At 39.0% G+C, this 15,155-nt stretch overlaps 1 protein-coding gene across 1 annotated transcript in view; it reads left to right on the top strand.

Moving 5' to 3' along the window:
• Positions 1-13,172, top strand: part of TPH2 (tryptophan hydroxylase 2) — a 61,388-nt gene extending 48,216 nt beyond the window's left edge. The window contains exons 9-11 of the mRNA XM_009327664.1: positions 4,634-4,729; positions 12,131-12,264; positions 12,353-13,172. Coding sequence (XP_009325939.1) covers positions 4,634-4,729; positions 12,131-12,264; positions 12,353-12,527 — 405 coding nt within the window. The 3' untranslated portion in view covers positions 12,528-13,172. The remainder of the gene's footprint in view (positions 1-4,633; positions 4,730-12,130; positions 12,265-12,352) is intronic.
• The last annotated feature ends 1,983 nt before the right edge of the window (positions 13,173-15,155 follow it).

The raw sequence follows: 15,155 nt of genomic DNA, 5'->3' as shown, positions 1-15,155 counted from the left end.
AAGTGGTTGAGTCACCATCCCTGGAGGTATTTAAAAGACGGGTAGATGAGGCGCTTAGGGCCATGGTTTAGTGGGCATGGTGGTGTTGGGTTGACGGTTGGACTTGATGATCTGGGAGGTCTCTTCCAACCTTAATGATTCTATGATTCTATGATTCTACTTTTAGAGAACAAATAAAATCTCATGTTATACATCATGCTGAAAATTGCCAAGTGAACACAAATATCGGCCTCTAAGCTATACCATAAGAAAACTAAGCGAAGTGGAATGGCTTGAAAGACCTTTTTATGGACAAGTCAGATTTTGAAGTACTGACTCTGTGACATTAGCACCCAACACCCTGCACAAGCTCTTTCCACAGGTCCCAGGGGGGAGATTCCCAAATGCAAAATGATGTGATGTCAGGAGTGACTTTCGAAGCCTTAGAAACCAGTCAGATGAGGAGAGTTGAGTTTATCAGACCTTTTTTCCTGCCTGTGAAAATTTCTAAACATTCCTGAATAATGATTTTTCTTGTTTTTAATTAGCTGTCATAGCTATCACTGATTTTTTTCTTTTTTCTTTTTGGTAGTCCAATTTATAATGCAGGACAGTACCTGAACATGAACAACAGACATTGTGTTTACCCTGGAGACCAGGCTTGGAGTTTGCCAGGGCTTGATCTGTTCTGTATCTTTCCTGTCAATAGTAGGACAACTGATCTCACTCTTACAATCGCACATATACTGGGCCAGACCAGCTACCCCAGTATCTTGTCTCTGACACTGGCAAATTGCAGACATCTGGAGGACAGTGTAGGTCTAAAGCCATACGGTGGTGATAGTTTCCTGTTATACTGCTTTAGTTGCCAATGACTTTTGATTCAGCGACTCTGAAGGAAGAGATCTGCTATCTTAGTATTTAATAGCCCTTAATAGGATTTTTTTTCATGGATCTATTTAATAATTTTTTGAACCCATGTAGACAGTGTTTCATGAGCATGACTGTAAAGTATCTTTCATATACTTTCATTAAATAAGAGAAACAATTTAAAATGATGTCGTACGCTGTTGTGCTCTTGGCACAGTCTTGATCATTACATTGATGTCTCTTGGCTTAAAAATTATTTTTAATTCTTCATTTGGCACTTTGATTCTACATCTTATTTTGCTGACTTGGCTTAACGGAGCAGCATTTTAGTGGAAGGCTCTTCAAGAGCTACAGAATTTATACAACATGGAAAGACACCTTTCCTACTTCAGGAGCCTACCTATAGGTTATAGCAAAGCCACACTTCACCCCAAAGATGAGGTGGAACTGGAAGTAAAGGGAGATGACAGGATATTGCGGTAGCTTGTAGAGGAGCCGCATGCCTGGGGCCGCAGGCTGGGGAGTATGCCAGAGACAGGTCCAAGATTTGAAATCAGAATGTGAGAGCCTGCATGCCCTCCTTTGTGCTTGCATTCACCAGCCTACATGTAACAACAATGTAATAATCAGCTATTTGCCTTCAGGTGAGGCTTTAAAAAATTTATTCATCTCAACAGCCATTTCTTTGTTCAGTCATTCCCACTCCAGTGCAGTTACCCTGTATATAATATAGAGTACCATAGTCAGTGTAGTTTACCATACAAAGACAGGCATATAGTGGGTGTTTATGCGTCTGGTCTATAAAAAGTGTCTCTATGTAGTTAATATTTAACCTCCCTATCAGTATGTCTCGATGTTTGTAGACTTGAGACCACAGCTTGCCAAAGCCTGCGGAGTCTCCTAATGCTCCCAGCTGCCTCTGCATGTCTGGCTGAGTGGGAGGGTGGGGGGAATCGTGTATTGCTGACTAACGATCTGAAGATGGCAGCATTGGGTGAGCTATCTCATTTTCTTAGCTATGCAGAACTCTCTTAAATACAGAAATTGTAGTTGTTGCATATGGCAAATTTATCAAAAAATCAGCTTTTCCTCTGAAGGGCTTTTCTTAATGCTATAGCTTAATACCACAAGTTGGTAGTAGGCAGACGTATTTTATCATCTGGTCATTTTGTATGCATTTTATTTGAGTTAGTTATGCTGAGAGTGTAAGTCTTGTCAATACTGAAGATAGGCTCTCATCAGTAAGTGTTGGCTCATACATATGACTCCCTTTTATAATAGTAACAATGATAATTTTTGAACTTAAGTTAAAAAAACCCTCCCTCTGTGTGCTGTCTGTCCATCACAGAGGAAGTGAAATCGAGGTCTCCCTCTGTCTTGTAAACACCCTACCCCTGGGCAGCGGGGATCGCTCTCTCTTGTGCCAGTGTTAGCTCTCTGCCTTCTGCCCCTTCCTTCCCCGGGAGTGCACATCCTCAGGGGAGTGGAGAGCGTTTCTCTTCCCTCCCTCCGCTGGCCCTGTAGATTGCCGAGTGGGCATTCTCCTGGGAGCAGCATGACATCGGTTTGGTCCTCCTCAGCCTGAGGAAGGTCTACAGTAAAGGTGTCCCACAGACAAAGTCATGGCTGCTCTTACAGATCTATGACAGACAAACACCAGACCCTCCCTTTTTAGCTGCTGTTGGTTTTAAGAATGAAAATGACCGTGATCACCATGTTGTATCAGGAGCCCAGTCCTGCTGTGTATTTGTCAGGGTGTTCATGTTCAGAGCATAACAGCTACTACCTGATGGGTTCTTTTAAGAGAGCTGAGGGGGAGGGGGCAAATTCAAAGGTGTTAGTGGGATTTAAGTGTAAAGCTGAGTGGTTCATTGCTGACAGTGGCAGCATGTACAGAACCGGGACTGTAGCCTCCTGAAGGTTTGTCTGGCAAAATATTTAGGCAGGGAATCCAAGTTTGTACTCTTCTTGGCAACAGGTCTCTTGGCTTCACTTATCACTCCTACACTGATGCCTTTGTCATTTTGTGTACCTGGCTGTTTGTCCCCGAGACGACTTTTTTGGAAACCAGTTGTCTTGGCCTTCCTCTAAGTGGTGACATCAGCTCATTGCATCTAATGAAAAATTTTATGCCAGCTTGGCTTATCTGAGTCAATAGCAAAACCAGACATAGAACTTGGATTTTTTTGGGGGGGTTGTTTTTTTTTTTGTTTGACAGTGTTGTGCTTTCACCTCCTCTTGTGGATATCTGTGTCTTTGACTGCTGTGATGGAATCTGACTGAAGACATTTGAAGTCACTGCAACCTTTCCTTCTTCCCAGCTGACTTAGCAAGTTTGGATCAGACACAGGGCTCATGTTTTTATTCTTTTTTATTACACCCTTCTACATAGTGCCATGCTGCATGAATCACTAGCTCTGCAGGAACTTTTATGAGAGGCAGAGAAATGAATCATTCCTCAATTTCTAAACATTTGTTGAACTTAAAAGAGCTGTTAATTTCTGCGTTTAGTATGATACTCAGCCTGGAAGAGTGGTGGTTTAAGGAGAAAATGGATGAAAAAAAATTGTGTTAGTATCCATTCTCAAGTTATTCAGAAAAACTTAAGATTTAGTACAAAATACTGGGTTGTTTCTTACCCTAAATTCATATTTCCTGCAAAGACATGTAAATCTGTTAGGTTCAGTGGAGTTATGTCCCTTTGCACAAAAACTGAAATTGTCAGATAATGTAATAAACACACACATGTATATAGCTAAGTGTGTGTGTGTATATATGCAATATTTTTGTATAAATTAGAAACCAACTTCCTAAAACCTTCATATGTAGAAATAGTTACTAGCTTAATCTCGACCGTTTGGTCTAACATCAAAAAGCAATCTTGATGTGTCATAACAAAACCAAACTAAAACTCAGCACCATAGGAGCAGAAGTGACTGTCTTCTTTTGCATTTAGTGGACAGCGGGCTCTCTGTGCTTCTTACGGTCTTCCTAACATTTAACTTTGTTGGGTGGATACAGCAAAGTTAGATACAGTACTGTTATGCTGGTTTAGCACATCTCTTTCACAGCTTCTCATCAGTTTTACAGCTCGGATATGTTACCTGATTGAATTTAGACCTAAAGAGCAATTGTAATGGATTGGTCAACTCATTCGACTGACTGTAATTTCTTTCTGTAATTTAAGAACCAAAGTGGCATATTAGTTCTTCATTTATGACAGAGTAAAATCTAGTGAAGACTAAGGCCTCAGCTCAAGAAGGCTCTTAAGCACATACATACAAGAAAGTTCATTCTAACTCAAGACAGCACTTAAATACGTGCTAGACTTTAAAGTGCCATCAGCTTGAGCTTAAAGCTGAGTGCTCTGAATTAGATCTCCGAGATCTTCAGAGGTTCCTAGACAGGCAGACCAACTACCTTGCAGGATTTGTATTTTAAGGCACCTCATTTATTTCACAAGGTTTCAAAAATCTCTGCAGATTACTGTCAGCACCTTTGATACCTAAATGATCTTGCTCGTCTGTTCCTAACTGGCCATTCCTTGAACTGCTTGGGTGCCCAGAAAAAAAGCAGAATCTCACATTTTTGTGCAAAGATACCTTACTGCAGAACATGACATTTAAAGTACTTAGCAGTAATAACATACTTTATCTGAATTTATATTAAAGACATGAAATTCTGAAGAAGTGGGGCAATCAAGTGAATATGGTACTGATGTTCATTGCTGAAGTGCCTGTTTACAACTACACTATATGTATCTGTATATCTGTATATTTTACAGTGCTATTTTTTTACGATTGAATTTGGCCTTTGCAAGCAAGAGGGACAACTACGTGCTTACGGGGCAGGACTTCTGTCTTCTATTGGCGAATTAAAGGTATGTGCCCTTAAAGCAGAATCAACTTTCTTTTAATCTTAACAAAATAATAGTTGGATGTAAATATTCTGACGTTCAAATAACAGTTAAAGTTCCCAAGGTAAAAAGCTTACTTTTAAAATGTGATATTGACGTAAAAGCTTTGTTTGAAATATCAGCTGGCACTTAAAGCATGAAATGGATTTATAAGGCCCCAAGTACCAAAGCAACTATAAACTACGAAAGTTATTTTTGTTTGAATTTGCATTTCTTGTAAAAGGAGGCTCATAGGTTCTAACAGGTAAGCGTGCCTTGGGGTCTGAAAGCTTTGTTTAGAAGAGAAGCATATATTTTTAATACACATTAAAAAATGTTTTGAAATCAGACAAGATTCTGTTGTAAGTAATCCAATGTCTTTCAATGGATTTGTTATTGATATTAAAAGAACAACGTTCACTAAGGTCTTGATTCAGTAGATTAATCATATTTAAAATTAAGGAATGCATATAAACTCATGCTAGACTTGAAGTACATGCCTATGTGACAATACATAGAGCCCTATCCTTATAAAGGTGAAAGTGTTTAACCCTGTGTGGTGTGAGTAGTTGTAGTGGATCACTTATTGCCTCTTTTTATGCCTAGAAAACACAGGGAACAAGCAAAAGGTATTTTGTCACAAGTGTAGTATTTTGGCACATAATGCATCTCTCTGTTGGCAAGATGGGAGGGAAGGGGAAGGAGAGGGAGGAGTACTATCTTCTGGGAACCAGATGAACTCTTGGTGGCTTTTCAGGTAAACATTTGGTTTTAGAAAGCATATACAGAATAGTATTTACAAAGTGTTTTGCAATATATCTGCTGTTTATTTGTGTTTAAACATCTTCCCACCCTCCTGGACTGGCTTTCAGTGAACTGTCTGACAGTTTAATAGAAGTATCTCAGCCTCTTTTTGCTGTTTGTTTCACCTGTAACTGAGAATATTCATGGTGAAGCTCATTAGTCAAATTGCTATTCTTTCATTAGTAGAAAAAAGGTTGAAGAAAATTACCTTCTCCAATATTTTTTCTTTGATTGCATTACAGTTGCTCTAAGTTCAGTGCATACTTCAGCCACAGAAGCATTCTGTATCAGCCTGGCAATATTTTATACCCACAGTGCAAAGATGTTCATCTCTTTGCATTTAACCATGTCCCACTTGTTTTCCTCCAGCCCAACAACATTCAGTGCTGAGCCCCAAATTCTGTGCAGGATTCTTCAGAGAATCAGGCCTTTTATTTAAACTAACAGTTACAGTCATTAGGTGATGACCCTGAAAATAGCTATCACATCATTTACAAAATCTAAGGGCACAAAAGCGAGGAAATGAATAGTCAAGAACATAATAAATCTTCTACCATCAATGTCATAAACAAACACATTATTCTTGTCAAGTGTACATATTTTGTTACCACACATTTGTGATCCCAAATCTGTGTTCTTCACTCAGCAATAATCTCAGAGTATAAATGCAAAGAACAATAATTTTGAAAAGCAACAGTAAAAATTAAAAAATGTGCACATTAATGGACTATATTGATCTGCTTCAAAGGTATGGCCATATGTATCATAATAATTTCCCCATAAATCTATAATATTATATACTTTTCTATTACACTACGTATATATTTCATAGATGTGAAGCTAGAAGGGACTATTAGATCATCTGGTTTGACCTCTTGTGTATCATAAGCTATTAAATTTCACTAGATCTTGCATATACTGAGCATAGGGACTTAAGTTAGACATTTCACTTATTGAGAGACTAAGTACTTGTGTGCTGCAGGCACAGAACAGCACCATACCACAAATAGCCATAGTCTCCATGAAGGAACTGATAAGGTGAAAAATGTCTGCAAAGTCCTTGTGGGACTGTGCTCCAGGGTAGAAAAGAAGGTAAAAGGTAAGGAGAAAAACGCAAAAAACTACTAAGTTTTCTACTAATCTGACCATGGGAGAAGCTGCTTCTAGACCAGAAACCTGGCAGTGAGTGTGCTTCTTGTCAACAGGACACATCAGGCAGATGCATAGGAAAGAGAATGCCTGGGCACCCAATGACATTGGTGCACAGCCTTGCATCAAGCCATTGCCGGTCTCTGACGTTTCCTGGGAAAGCAACCTCCCTTACCTCTGCCCTTATCTCCTAGTACCCATGGGAGGTACTGGGAGTACCCATGGGAGGGAAAATTTCTTCCTTGACCTGAAGGCACCTGAAAGATAATGCTAATATAATAGACAGTAGTTGAGATCTTGATGATATCAATATCCTGATTGTAACTGAAATGCTCATGGATGGCAGCAAGTGCTCTGAAAATGATGACAACAATACCAGCTATTTCTGTGGTGAGTGGGGATGAATAGGAGACTCAGATTGCATGGCCATGAAGTCTGACCCTCATGTGTGCAACACCCATACTTCTCATAGGAGTCAGAGTGAAGAAGTCCTTTCAGAAATAACTACTGCCATTGTGGGCCCGTAATCCCTTCTATGAAGAAGTTCAAATACTTATTTATCCTTGTCACTAGGAAGGTAGATCTTGTTTCAGTGTTGAATTTTGCTACCTTGACTTTACAGGCATTTGATATTAATATGCTTTTGTCAGCAAGAAGAAAAGCCTTTCTCCAGCAGCCCTCCCTATCAGCTCTCTTTTCAATGCAACAGTATTCACAGGAAACAAAACAGTGGCCAATTTTATGTATAATTTGTAGAAATTTTTAGAAATAAATGAGTCGCCCTATTTGCAGGGTGGAAATGGCCAGCAGTATCTGGGTCTTTCAGATGAGTGAGTGTCTTGTTCAGTCATCCCTGTTTCTATATTACACTGTTCCACTCTGCAAAGCTGGTCAACAGCTTTAGCAACAAAGAACTATAAAAGCTAGAGAAATGTGGGCAGCAGCCTATCAATATAGGATTCCCTTCAAGTCTTCTTCCCCATTCAGTATTTAGACTTCAAATTTTGGATACTGAAAAATGCAACTCCTGATGTGCATGCTATGGAAGCATCAAGCAAATTTTAATTTTAAAAAGCACAACAAAATAAGGAGAAAGAGAAGATTAAAAATGAAGCCTGGGGGGAAACGAATAATACAGTAAGTAGTTATAAAATGTTCTGCCTAATATAGTCAGGTTAACTCTAGCTAACGCTATTACACAGTATATATTTGGGGCTTAGAGATAAGGCAGAAATAAGGTACATTTCAATTATTAAAACTATTTCTAAAAGGCAGTCCAAATGTCTTTGGAAACTTTAAGCCTTTGCTTTGTATGATGCTCTCTTGAACTCTTTCATTAAAGGAGTCTCCTATCAACCTCAGTTGGCTGTAGATCAAGTCATATATCCCTGTTACATGCTTCTATATTTAACAGAGAGGTAGACTTCAAATCTTTCTGTATAGATTTTTAAAGTCCAATACAATATCCAGTCATATTTTGTTTTAATGATAATTGATGTTAAGAAGAGCCAGCATTAGCCTTTATAACCAAAAAGATTTAAATATGAGTTTTGGCTCTGTTTTCTGAAGAGGATGAAGATAATGGAGGAAACAACTCCTCGATCCCAGATGCTCATTTTAGTGCTCTTTTTAAATAGAGAGTCTTTTCCTTATTTGTCTAAACAATATATAAAATTATACTGATGAAATAAAAAAATTATGGTAAAATCAGGACACTGTTAGATTTGCAACCTATGTTGTAGATAAGCAGAAAAACATTTAAGAGCAGGTTTTCCAAGACTCTCTGTTGTCCCCTGCCCCGGAATAACAAGGCGATAAAATCAGTACTGGCACACAGACAACTTGTCACCTGTGTTCTTATTCCGCCCTCCTGTATTCCTCAGACAGTGCAGCATTCATAACTCATCTCATGTTTTCCCCTTGCTAGCTGAAGATTGTGCTTTTTGGGTTTTGGGTTTTTTTTTTTGTGAAACTGAAAAGCTCCAAGTTGTATTATTACACTCCTTTCTTTTATACTCAAAGGAGAAATTACAAGACCAAACTCTTTTTTCATGTGTCGGTGATAGTGGTCACTTAGGAAATGATTCACGGTTGATCAGTGTAAATGCCTGGTGCCATCTGAGATGCCCCAGTATATCTGCCCAGCTCTCCAGCTACCACTCCAGAAACGTGTAAGTCTTCTTAAGGTCCTGTGCTATATCTTCCATCCCTGTACAGATGTATCAGACATCCTAGGCCCTAGAGACCTGTGGTTAGGTACATCAATCACTCTCTTAACCTTTGATCTAGCAAAGAGTGGAGGCATTTCTTTAGTGTTATGCTTATTTCCAATATGGGTAGTTGTCTAATTCTTAAGCTGCCCAGTTGTCTGATGCTGCTGCTTTTCCTGGGAATCGGAGATGATTCATTTGGAAGTTTCACTCCGAACTCTTGTTGCTTGAACTGAAGGAGAATCACCAATACCTGTATTAGCATAAGCAGTACAATTTGCATGAACGGGCCATTAGAGACAGTTATCACAAATCCACAAGATGGTAAGATGCTCTATTTGACCAAAAGCTGTTTTCCATATGATTGTTAGCCTTCACATCTCATTGGAGGTGGATAACTGAAGAGGTTTCTGATGGAGAAATCCGTATTGGAAACTTACTTATTTGAGTTCACTGAAGAACTGAATGTCCAAGCAAAACATAAGCATTCATTAAAAAAAAAAACAACAGGCCTGAGCTTGAATGCTTTGGGACTCGCCAGACGAAGTTTTTCATTGAGATTCTGTACTTCATAATGTTGAGAGTGCCAAGGACCAACATTTTAGAGCACTGTAATGTTTCTGAAAAAAATGCTAGTTCGGCTTTGAGTCGGTGTCCTGACCATCTTAGTTCACACTAGACAGTTTATGGTCTGTCTGAAGGTTTGTCTGCAGGCTCAGTTCAGTTGCTGAACTCTGGCATTGCTGGTGTCAGCATATAAACTGAATAGTAGACGTTACAGGCTGCAGAATTTGAAAACACCATCCAGATTTGCAAAGATGTTTCCCATTGCTTTGTTAGCCATGACAATGCCTACTTGATCCAAGAGCCAAAAGACCATATCCTAGAAGGGAGATAGGTATCTCGGGTGGGAATTCATCAGAATTTAGACGCTTCATTACCAAACTGCAATCCTAAGAATAACTGATCAGTTGTCACCTAACTTTGAAGGCGTGTCTGAATTCTTTACCTGTTTCCAGGTTGTGTGTTTCCTGTGTCTGCACATCCCAGTCTCTGCAGAGTTGCTTTGTGAAGCAGTAGCTCTGCTCATGCGTAAACTAAACTGGGATCCAGAAAGTAGGAGTCATTTTATACAGATAATCTGAGGAGAATAACCAGAAAGGCTTTCTCGAAGGACATCCACTGTGATAAAGAATTAGCTTTTGCTTCTCTTTAAACTCTCCCCTTTTATAAAATTAGGGCTCAGTGATTACAGCAGTTGTTCACGATGTAGGAGCCGCAGGCTGAATCCCTTCTCACTTCTGATGGCTTCAATCCCAAGGAGTAGGCCTGGCCCAGCAGAGGCCATTAGTGAGTGGAGGAGAAGAGGAGAGGAGAACACTGTCACCCTTTCTGTTGAAGCTGTCACAGTAAAGGAAATATTTCATGAGCCAGAAGTGGTCACCTACTGATTCAGTTCCTAAGAAAACGTGGCCCGTCTCTCTCTCTTGATTCCCTGCACAGGGCTTCACTCAATCCACTCAGAGTTTTAAAACTTTGTGCTTTAGACATTTGAGGCATCAAGTCTCACCTGGAAGTACAAAGGCACCTTAAGAGATGTTTTTATCTGTAGTTAACCTCCCAGGGAGCCTATTATAATTCCCAGTCAAGAAAAGCAAATACATTTTGATAGAAGGAGGTAAATGCCTAAATTTACAGGCACTCAACCACATCATGGCTCTGCAAGGAGAAAATGACAACAGGGATATAGACAAGGGCCTAATAAGGTCAGCCTGTTCCTGCAATCCATTTAGAAGAGGATGCTGGTTAAGACAGACCATTTTTGATTTTTGTTTTCAAACCTTTTTAACTGATGGCTGGCTAGAAACAGCAAACCTTGTGAGAAGGAGAAGATAGATGTACTAAAGAAAGTTAATTCCCTGACATTTTAAGATTCCATGCATTAATTTTTCATGTATTTATTTTTGGAGAAAGAGGAGGTGGGAAGAAGAGGTTCTTGTTCCAGTTTTATGTCCTGTTTTTTGGAGACTGCAGGTTGAGAGCTAGTGTGATATTTTCAGAGCCTTTCACAGGGATTTAGGAATGAGCATAAGCAAGAGCTCAGATAAAAGGTGTGGTGAATACCTTGAGGTTAATACCTTACTCTGCTTTAAAAAATGTCCATGCAGAAAGAAAGTAAAGAAACAAGGCACCTTCGGACCTCAGGGGTCTGCTCCCTCCCTGTCAGATGTGCTTTTCATGCACATCTTCACTATGGATAGATATTAGGGGACTAAAGAAGGTTGAAAGTTGACCTAAATACGCTCCCATTCCTTACCTTGTACTTCTGTACAGAGCACTGAAAATGAAAATACTTGTGCTCTAAAACTTAAGGTAAATCCAAAAGCTAACACAAGTATTCAAGTGGAAAGGGGAGCTAGAAAAAGATTGTGTTGGAAAATGTCTCAGTACCTGATTTTTAGTTTTGAAACCTCTGTGTCCCTTCTAGTGGCTTGTGCCAGTCACGTGAAGAGAAAGGCTAATCGGAAATCTCTTCTCTGTGTAGCAGCATTTGATGCCTCATCTGCCCAGTGTCTGCTCTGTACTTATCTATACCTGTTTATTTAGTTATTTTTTCCTTGCAGTACTATACGGAGCATTATTGCTCAGGTGTACGTGGCAGAAGGGTAATGCATTTCATCAGCATGCAATAAATGGGCGTTATTTAATGTGTTTTCAGATATATAGTTTCACTCTTAAACTCCCTGTCAGGAAAATAGTATATGATTTTGGCCTGAAAATGCAAAGCACAGATTATATGAATGGTTTGGTCAGACTCAATTCACCCACCAAGATAAGTTCTGCCAGTTAAGTGACATTTTGGGGACATACATATTTGTAGGTGTGTAGATAATTTTTCAGGAGTGGTTATTTGATGACTTTCCTGTTTCGAGCTGAAGATTTAGGTCTGTAAGCCTACATGGCAGGTGCAGTTCTAATCTCCTCTGTATTATTTTAATAATTATTTTGGGGGAAAAAAATTACTCTCATAAAAAGAGCTTTTTTAAGTAACAAATGATTTATTCTGTTCAAACTGAAAAACCACTGTATGTAAAACAAGAGAGGCTACCAACTAATGGGAAACATACAGCACAGCGATATAAAACCTGTATATATGAACAGTTGTATAGGTACACAGCAGTATCAAAATACGGTTTAACAGATCCTGTGGTATATTTTGCAGCATGCTCTCTCTGACAAGGCCAATGTGAAAACGTTTGATCCAAAGACAACCTGTTTGCAAGAATGCCTTATCACTACTTTCCAGGAAGCTTACTTTGTTTCAGAAAGTTTTGAAGAAGCCAAAGAAAAGATGAGGTAAATTATTTCCCTTGACTCAAAAATCTAATTTTCTCTTCTTTAGTAGTTGGAAAAAAAGAGGTGTTAATTTTCTTTTTTCTTTCAGGGACTTCGCCAAATCGATCAATCGTCCCTTCTCTGTGTATTTCAATCCATATACACAAAGCATTGAGATTCTGAAGGATACCAGGAGTATAGAAAATGTTGTCCAGGACCTCCGCAGCGATCTAAACACTGTATGTGATGCTTTAAGCAAAATGAACAGATATTTAGGGATTTGATATGTGTGGCACTGTGATTTGCTGTCAGTTGCTTTTTCTGTAGCCAGTCTAGTAACATCACACGATAGGCTAACTTCTCAAACCCATCAATTTTCCCTTTACAGCTTGGCCTGTGGCTTGCATCATTGTGTAGCTCTGTCTAATTGTAATGTGCAGACAAACCAAGGCAATGCTAATTCGTAAACGCAACATGGAATGTGGCAGAATATAATCATCAATTCCTCGACACAATGTCATGTACAAGTACACCATTAAAAACTTGCCTGGCAATGGTTTTGTTTCCATAAGATGATTCACTTCAATGTATAAAAAATGATGTTGCTGATTTCATTAAGTCTGAGTTTCTAATCCCTTTCCTCCCATAAGTATCCAGAAAAAATTATTTGTAACATTTTCATTTTCTTTGTAAGAGAATCTGTATTTCTTTCTATAGTGGTGAAGACAATGTTTTGCCCATATATCTGTAACAGAACTAAGTGTCTCTTGTGACTGAACAATACAATTTATATACCAATGCTGAGATCAGGAAGGCTATGTATCAGTACTAAAAGGTCTGTGGAGATTACAGATGATGAGAACTCACGACTGACAAATGTTCAACGTGGCTGAGTAATTGCAACACAATAAAAAAACAACCTCTGACAATTCACGTAGAAAGGTAGCTCTAGTTCATGCAGGTGTTACCTGTGGCGGTCCTGAGCATGCTTCCTCTGCGAGGGCTATCTGGGAATGAGAGAGGAAGTGCTTGTGTTAATTCCGGGTTGTTAGGTGTGAATATAAAGCCCTTCTACATCATTGTGTGCCTTCTGCGTTCCCTTGTCTTTTGAACATACTCTTTTTGCATTTCATGCATAATTTGCCTTTCCTCATTATGCCACATTCAACCTTGACATGGCCATGCATGACTTGGTGTACGCTGTATCAGTATCAGCACATATAAAAGGGTGAATATGCAAGTTGTTATTTAATTATAGCCAAGACGATTATCAGTTAGTAGATTACTTGTGGGGTGATTAAATCATAGAGACACCCAAGCTGCCTAGCTTGTACCAGATGGATGCAGGTAATGCCTGAGTTAATAAACTCTAAGTTAGCAAGCTCTGACAGAAGTACAAGCTCTGTCTGGGGAGCGCAGTGCAGAAATATTTGAGCCGGCTCTTATCTGGAAGCAATAATTATGCATGTCTTTCCTTTATCTGGGTTATTCTATTCTCCTATTAGCCAAGATAATGGAGAGTTGACTATATTGTATGGACCCTTCTTAATGGAAACCACATAGCTTATGCAGATCATGTCAGTATGGGTGAAAGTGTCATAGCTTGTCTACATATATGGAAAATAGGTATCTATTGAAGCTGCTCTCCCAGCTGAAAGAGTCATGCAGATACTTTTAAGTGTTGCTAGCAATTTCAGCATAAAAAGAGCACCACTTGATAGTACCAGCATATCCTTAAATAAGAGGCAATCTATAAGGATAATTTGCACAGGGAAATCTGCCACCTCCTCAAAGATAACTATGAGCTAACAGAAAACGCTCTTTTCTCCGGGTGGTCCCTGCTGCATTCTAATGCTGCTGTTAATAGGGTGTGGAAAAATCTAGTTTTAGATTTAACTGTGACTGCCATTGGTACAACTGAAGAGCTGTTGAATTATCCCATGGGGATCAGCATGCCGGAGGAGTTTTTTAACTTCCTGATACTAGTACTGACTCTAAACTAGCACTTATCACAGAGGAATCGCTGGCAACCTTGGCATGAAAGTTTCTTCCTCTTTCTTCCCATGGAATCTGATGAGCCTATTGTAGCCCTTTCTGGAGAAAATGGACCGTACTGAGATTTGCTTTAACTGGTCTGAAAAAATGATTGCACAAGGAATAGTAGATCTTACTCAGTTCAAGAACTGACAAAGTATTGTTGCTTGCTTAAGTAAAATAAAGCCACGATGAGTAACAAAGATCCAAAGCTTACAAAGTTGCTGAGGCTTTCCCTTGAATCAGAATTACGCAGGAAAACTTTAAATACTTATAATATCTGGATTTATTCTTGACTTTTCTGGATAGCTTAAAATAAGAATTCCACAGCAGTAAAACAATAGAAGCATATCTTTGTTTTGTTTTGTACTGTTAGTAAGTAAATCTTATTATGGATTAGGGAGAAACCCTTAAAATCCAATAGTCATTTTAGGACTAATGATGGCAAGGAAACTGTCTACAATGAAGATATAACGTCAATGAAACAGAGCATTGTCAAAGGATAATGGGCTCATGCTGCTAGATATATGCTTAATCCAATGATTTTATTTCTATTACACAACATGATTAAAAATAAATTAAATATAATGGGCTAAGGAATAATAGTGATTTAGAAAGACAATTGCTCGTTGTTCTTACATAGCAAAGCTGCCTTCTTACAGGCTGCAGAGCAAACTGGCTTTGGACTTCAGCCACTCAGGAGCCAGGACTGGGAAGGAACGCTTTAAAAAGTGCACTATTGCACTTTTATGAATGAAATAGTTCCAGCTTAGCTGAAATTCTTCTCTGCGGTTTTTATTAGCAAATTAAGATCAGCCATGCAGCAATCTTCTTGGATGACAAGCTCATTTAAGCATAATGAGGGAATTATTGACATT

This window comes from Pygoscelis adeliae, unplaced genomic scaffold (genome assembly GCF_000699105.1).
Source record: "Pygoscelis adeliae isolate BGI_AS28 unplaced genomic scaffold, ASM69910v1 Scaffold113, whole genome shotgun sequence".
Lineage (NCBI taxonomy): Eukaryota > Metazoa > Chordata > Aves > Sphenisciformes > Spheniscidae > Pygoscelis > Pygoscelis adeliae.
Note: the sequence above shows the minus strand (reverse complement) of the source record. Positions and strands in the feature narration are given on the sequence as shown.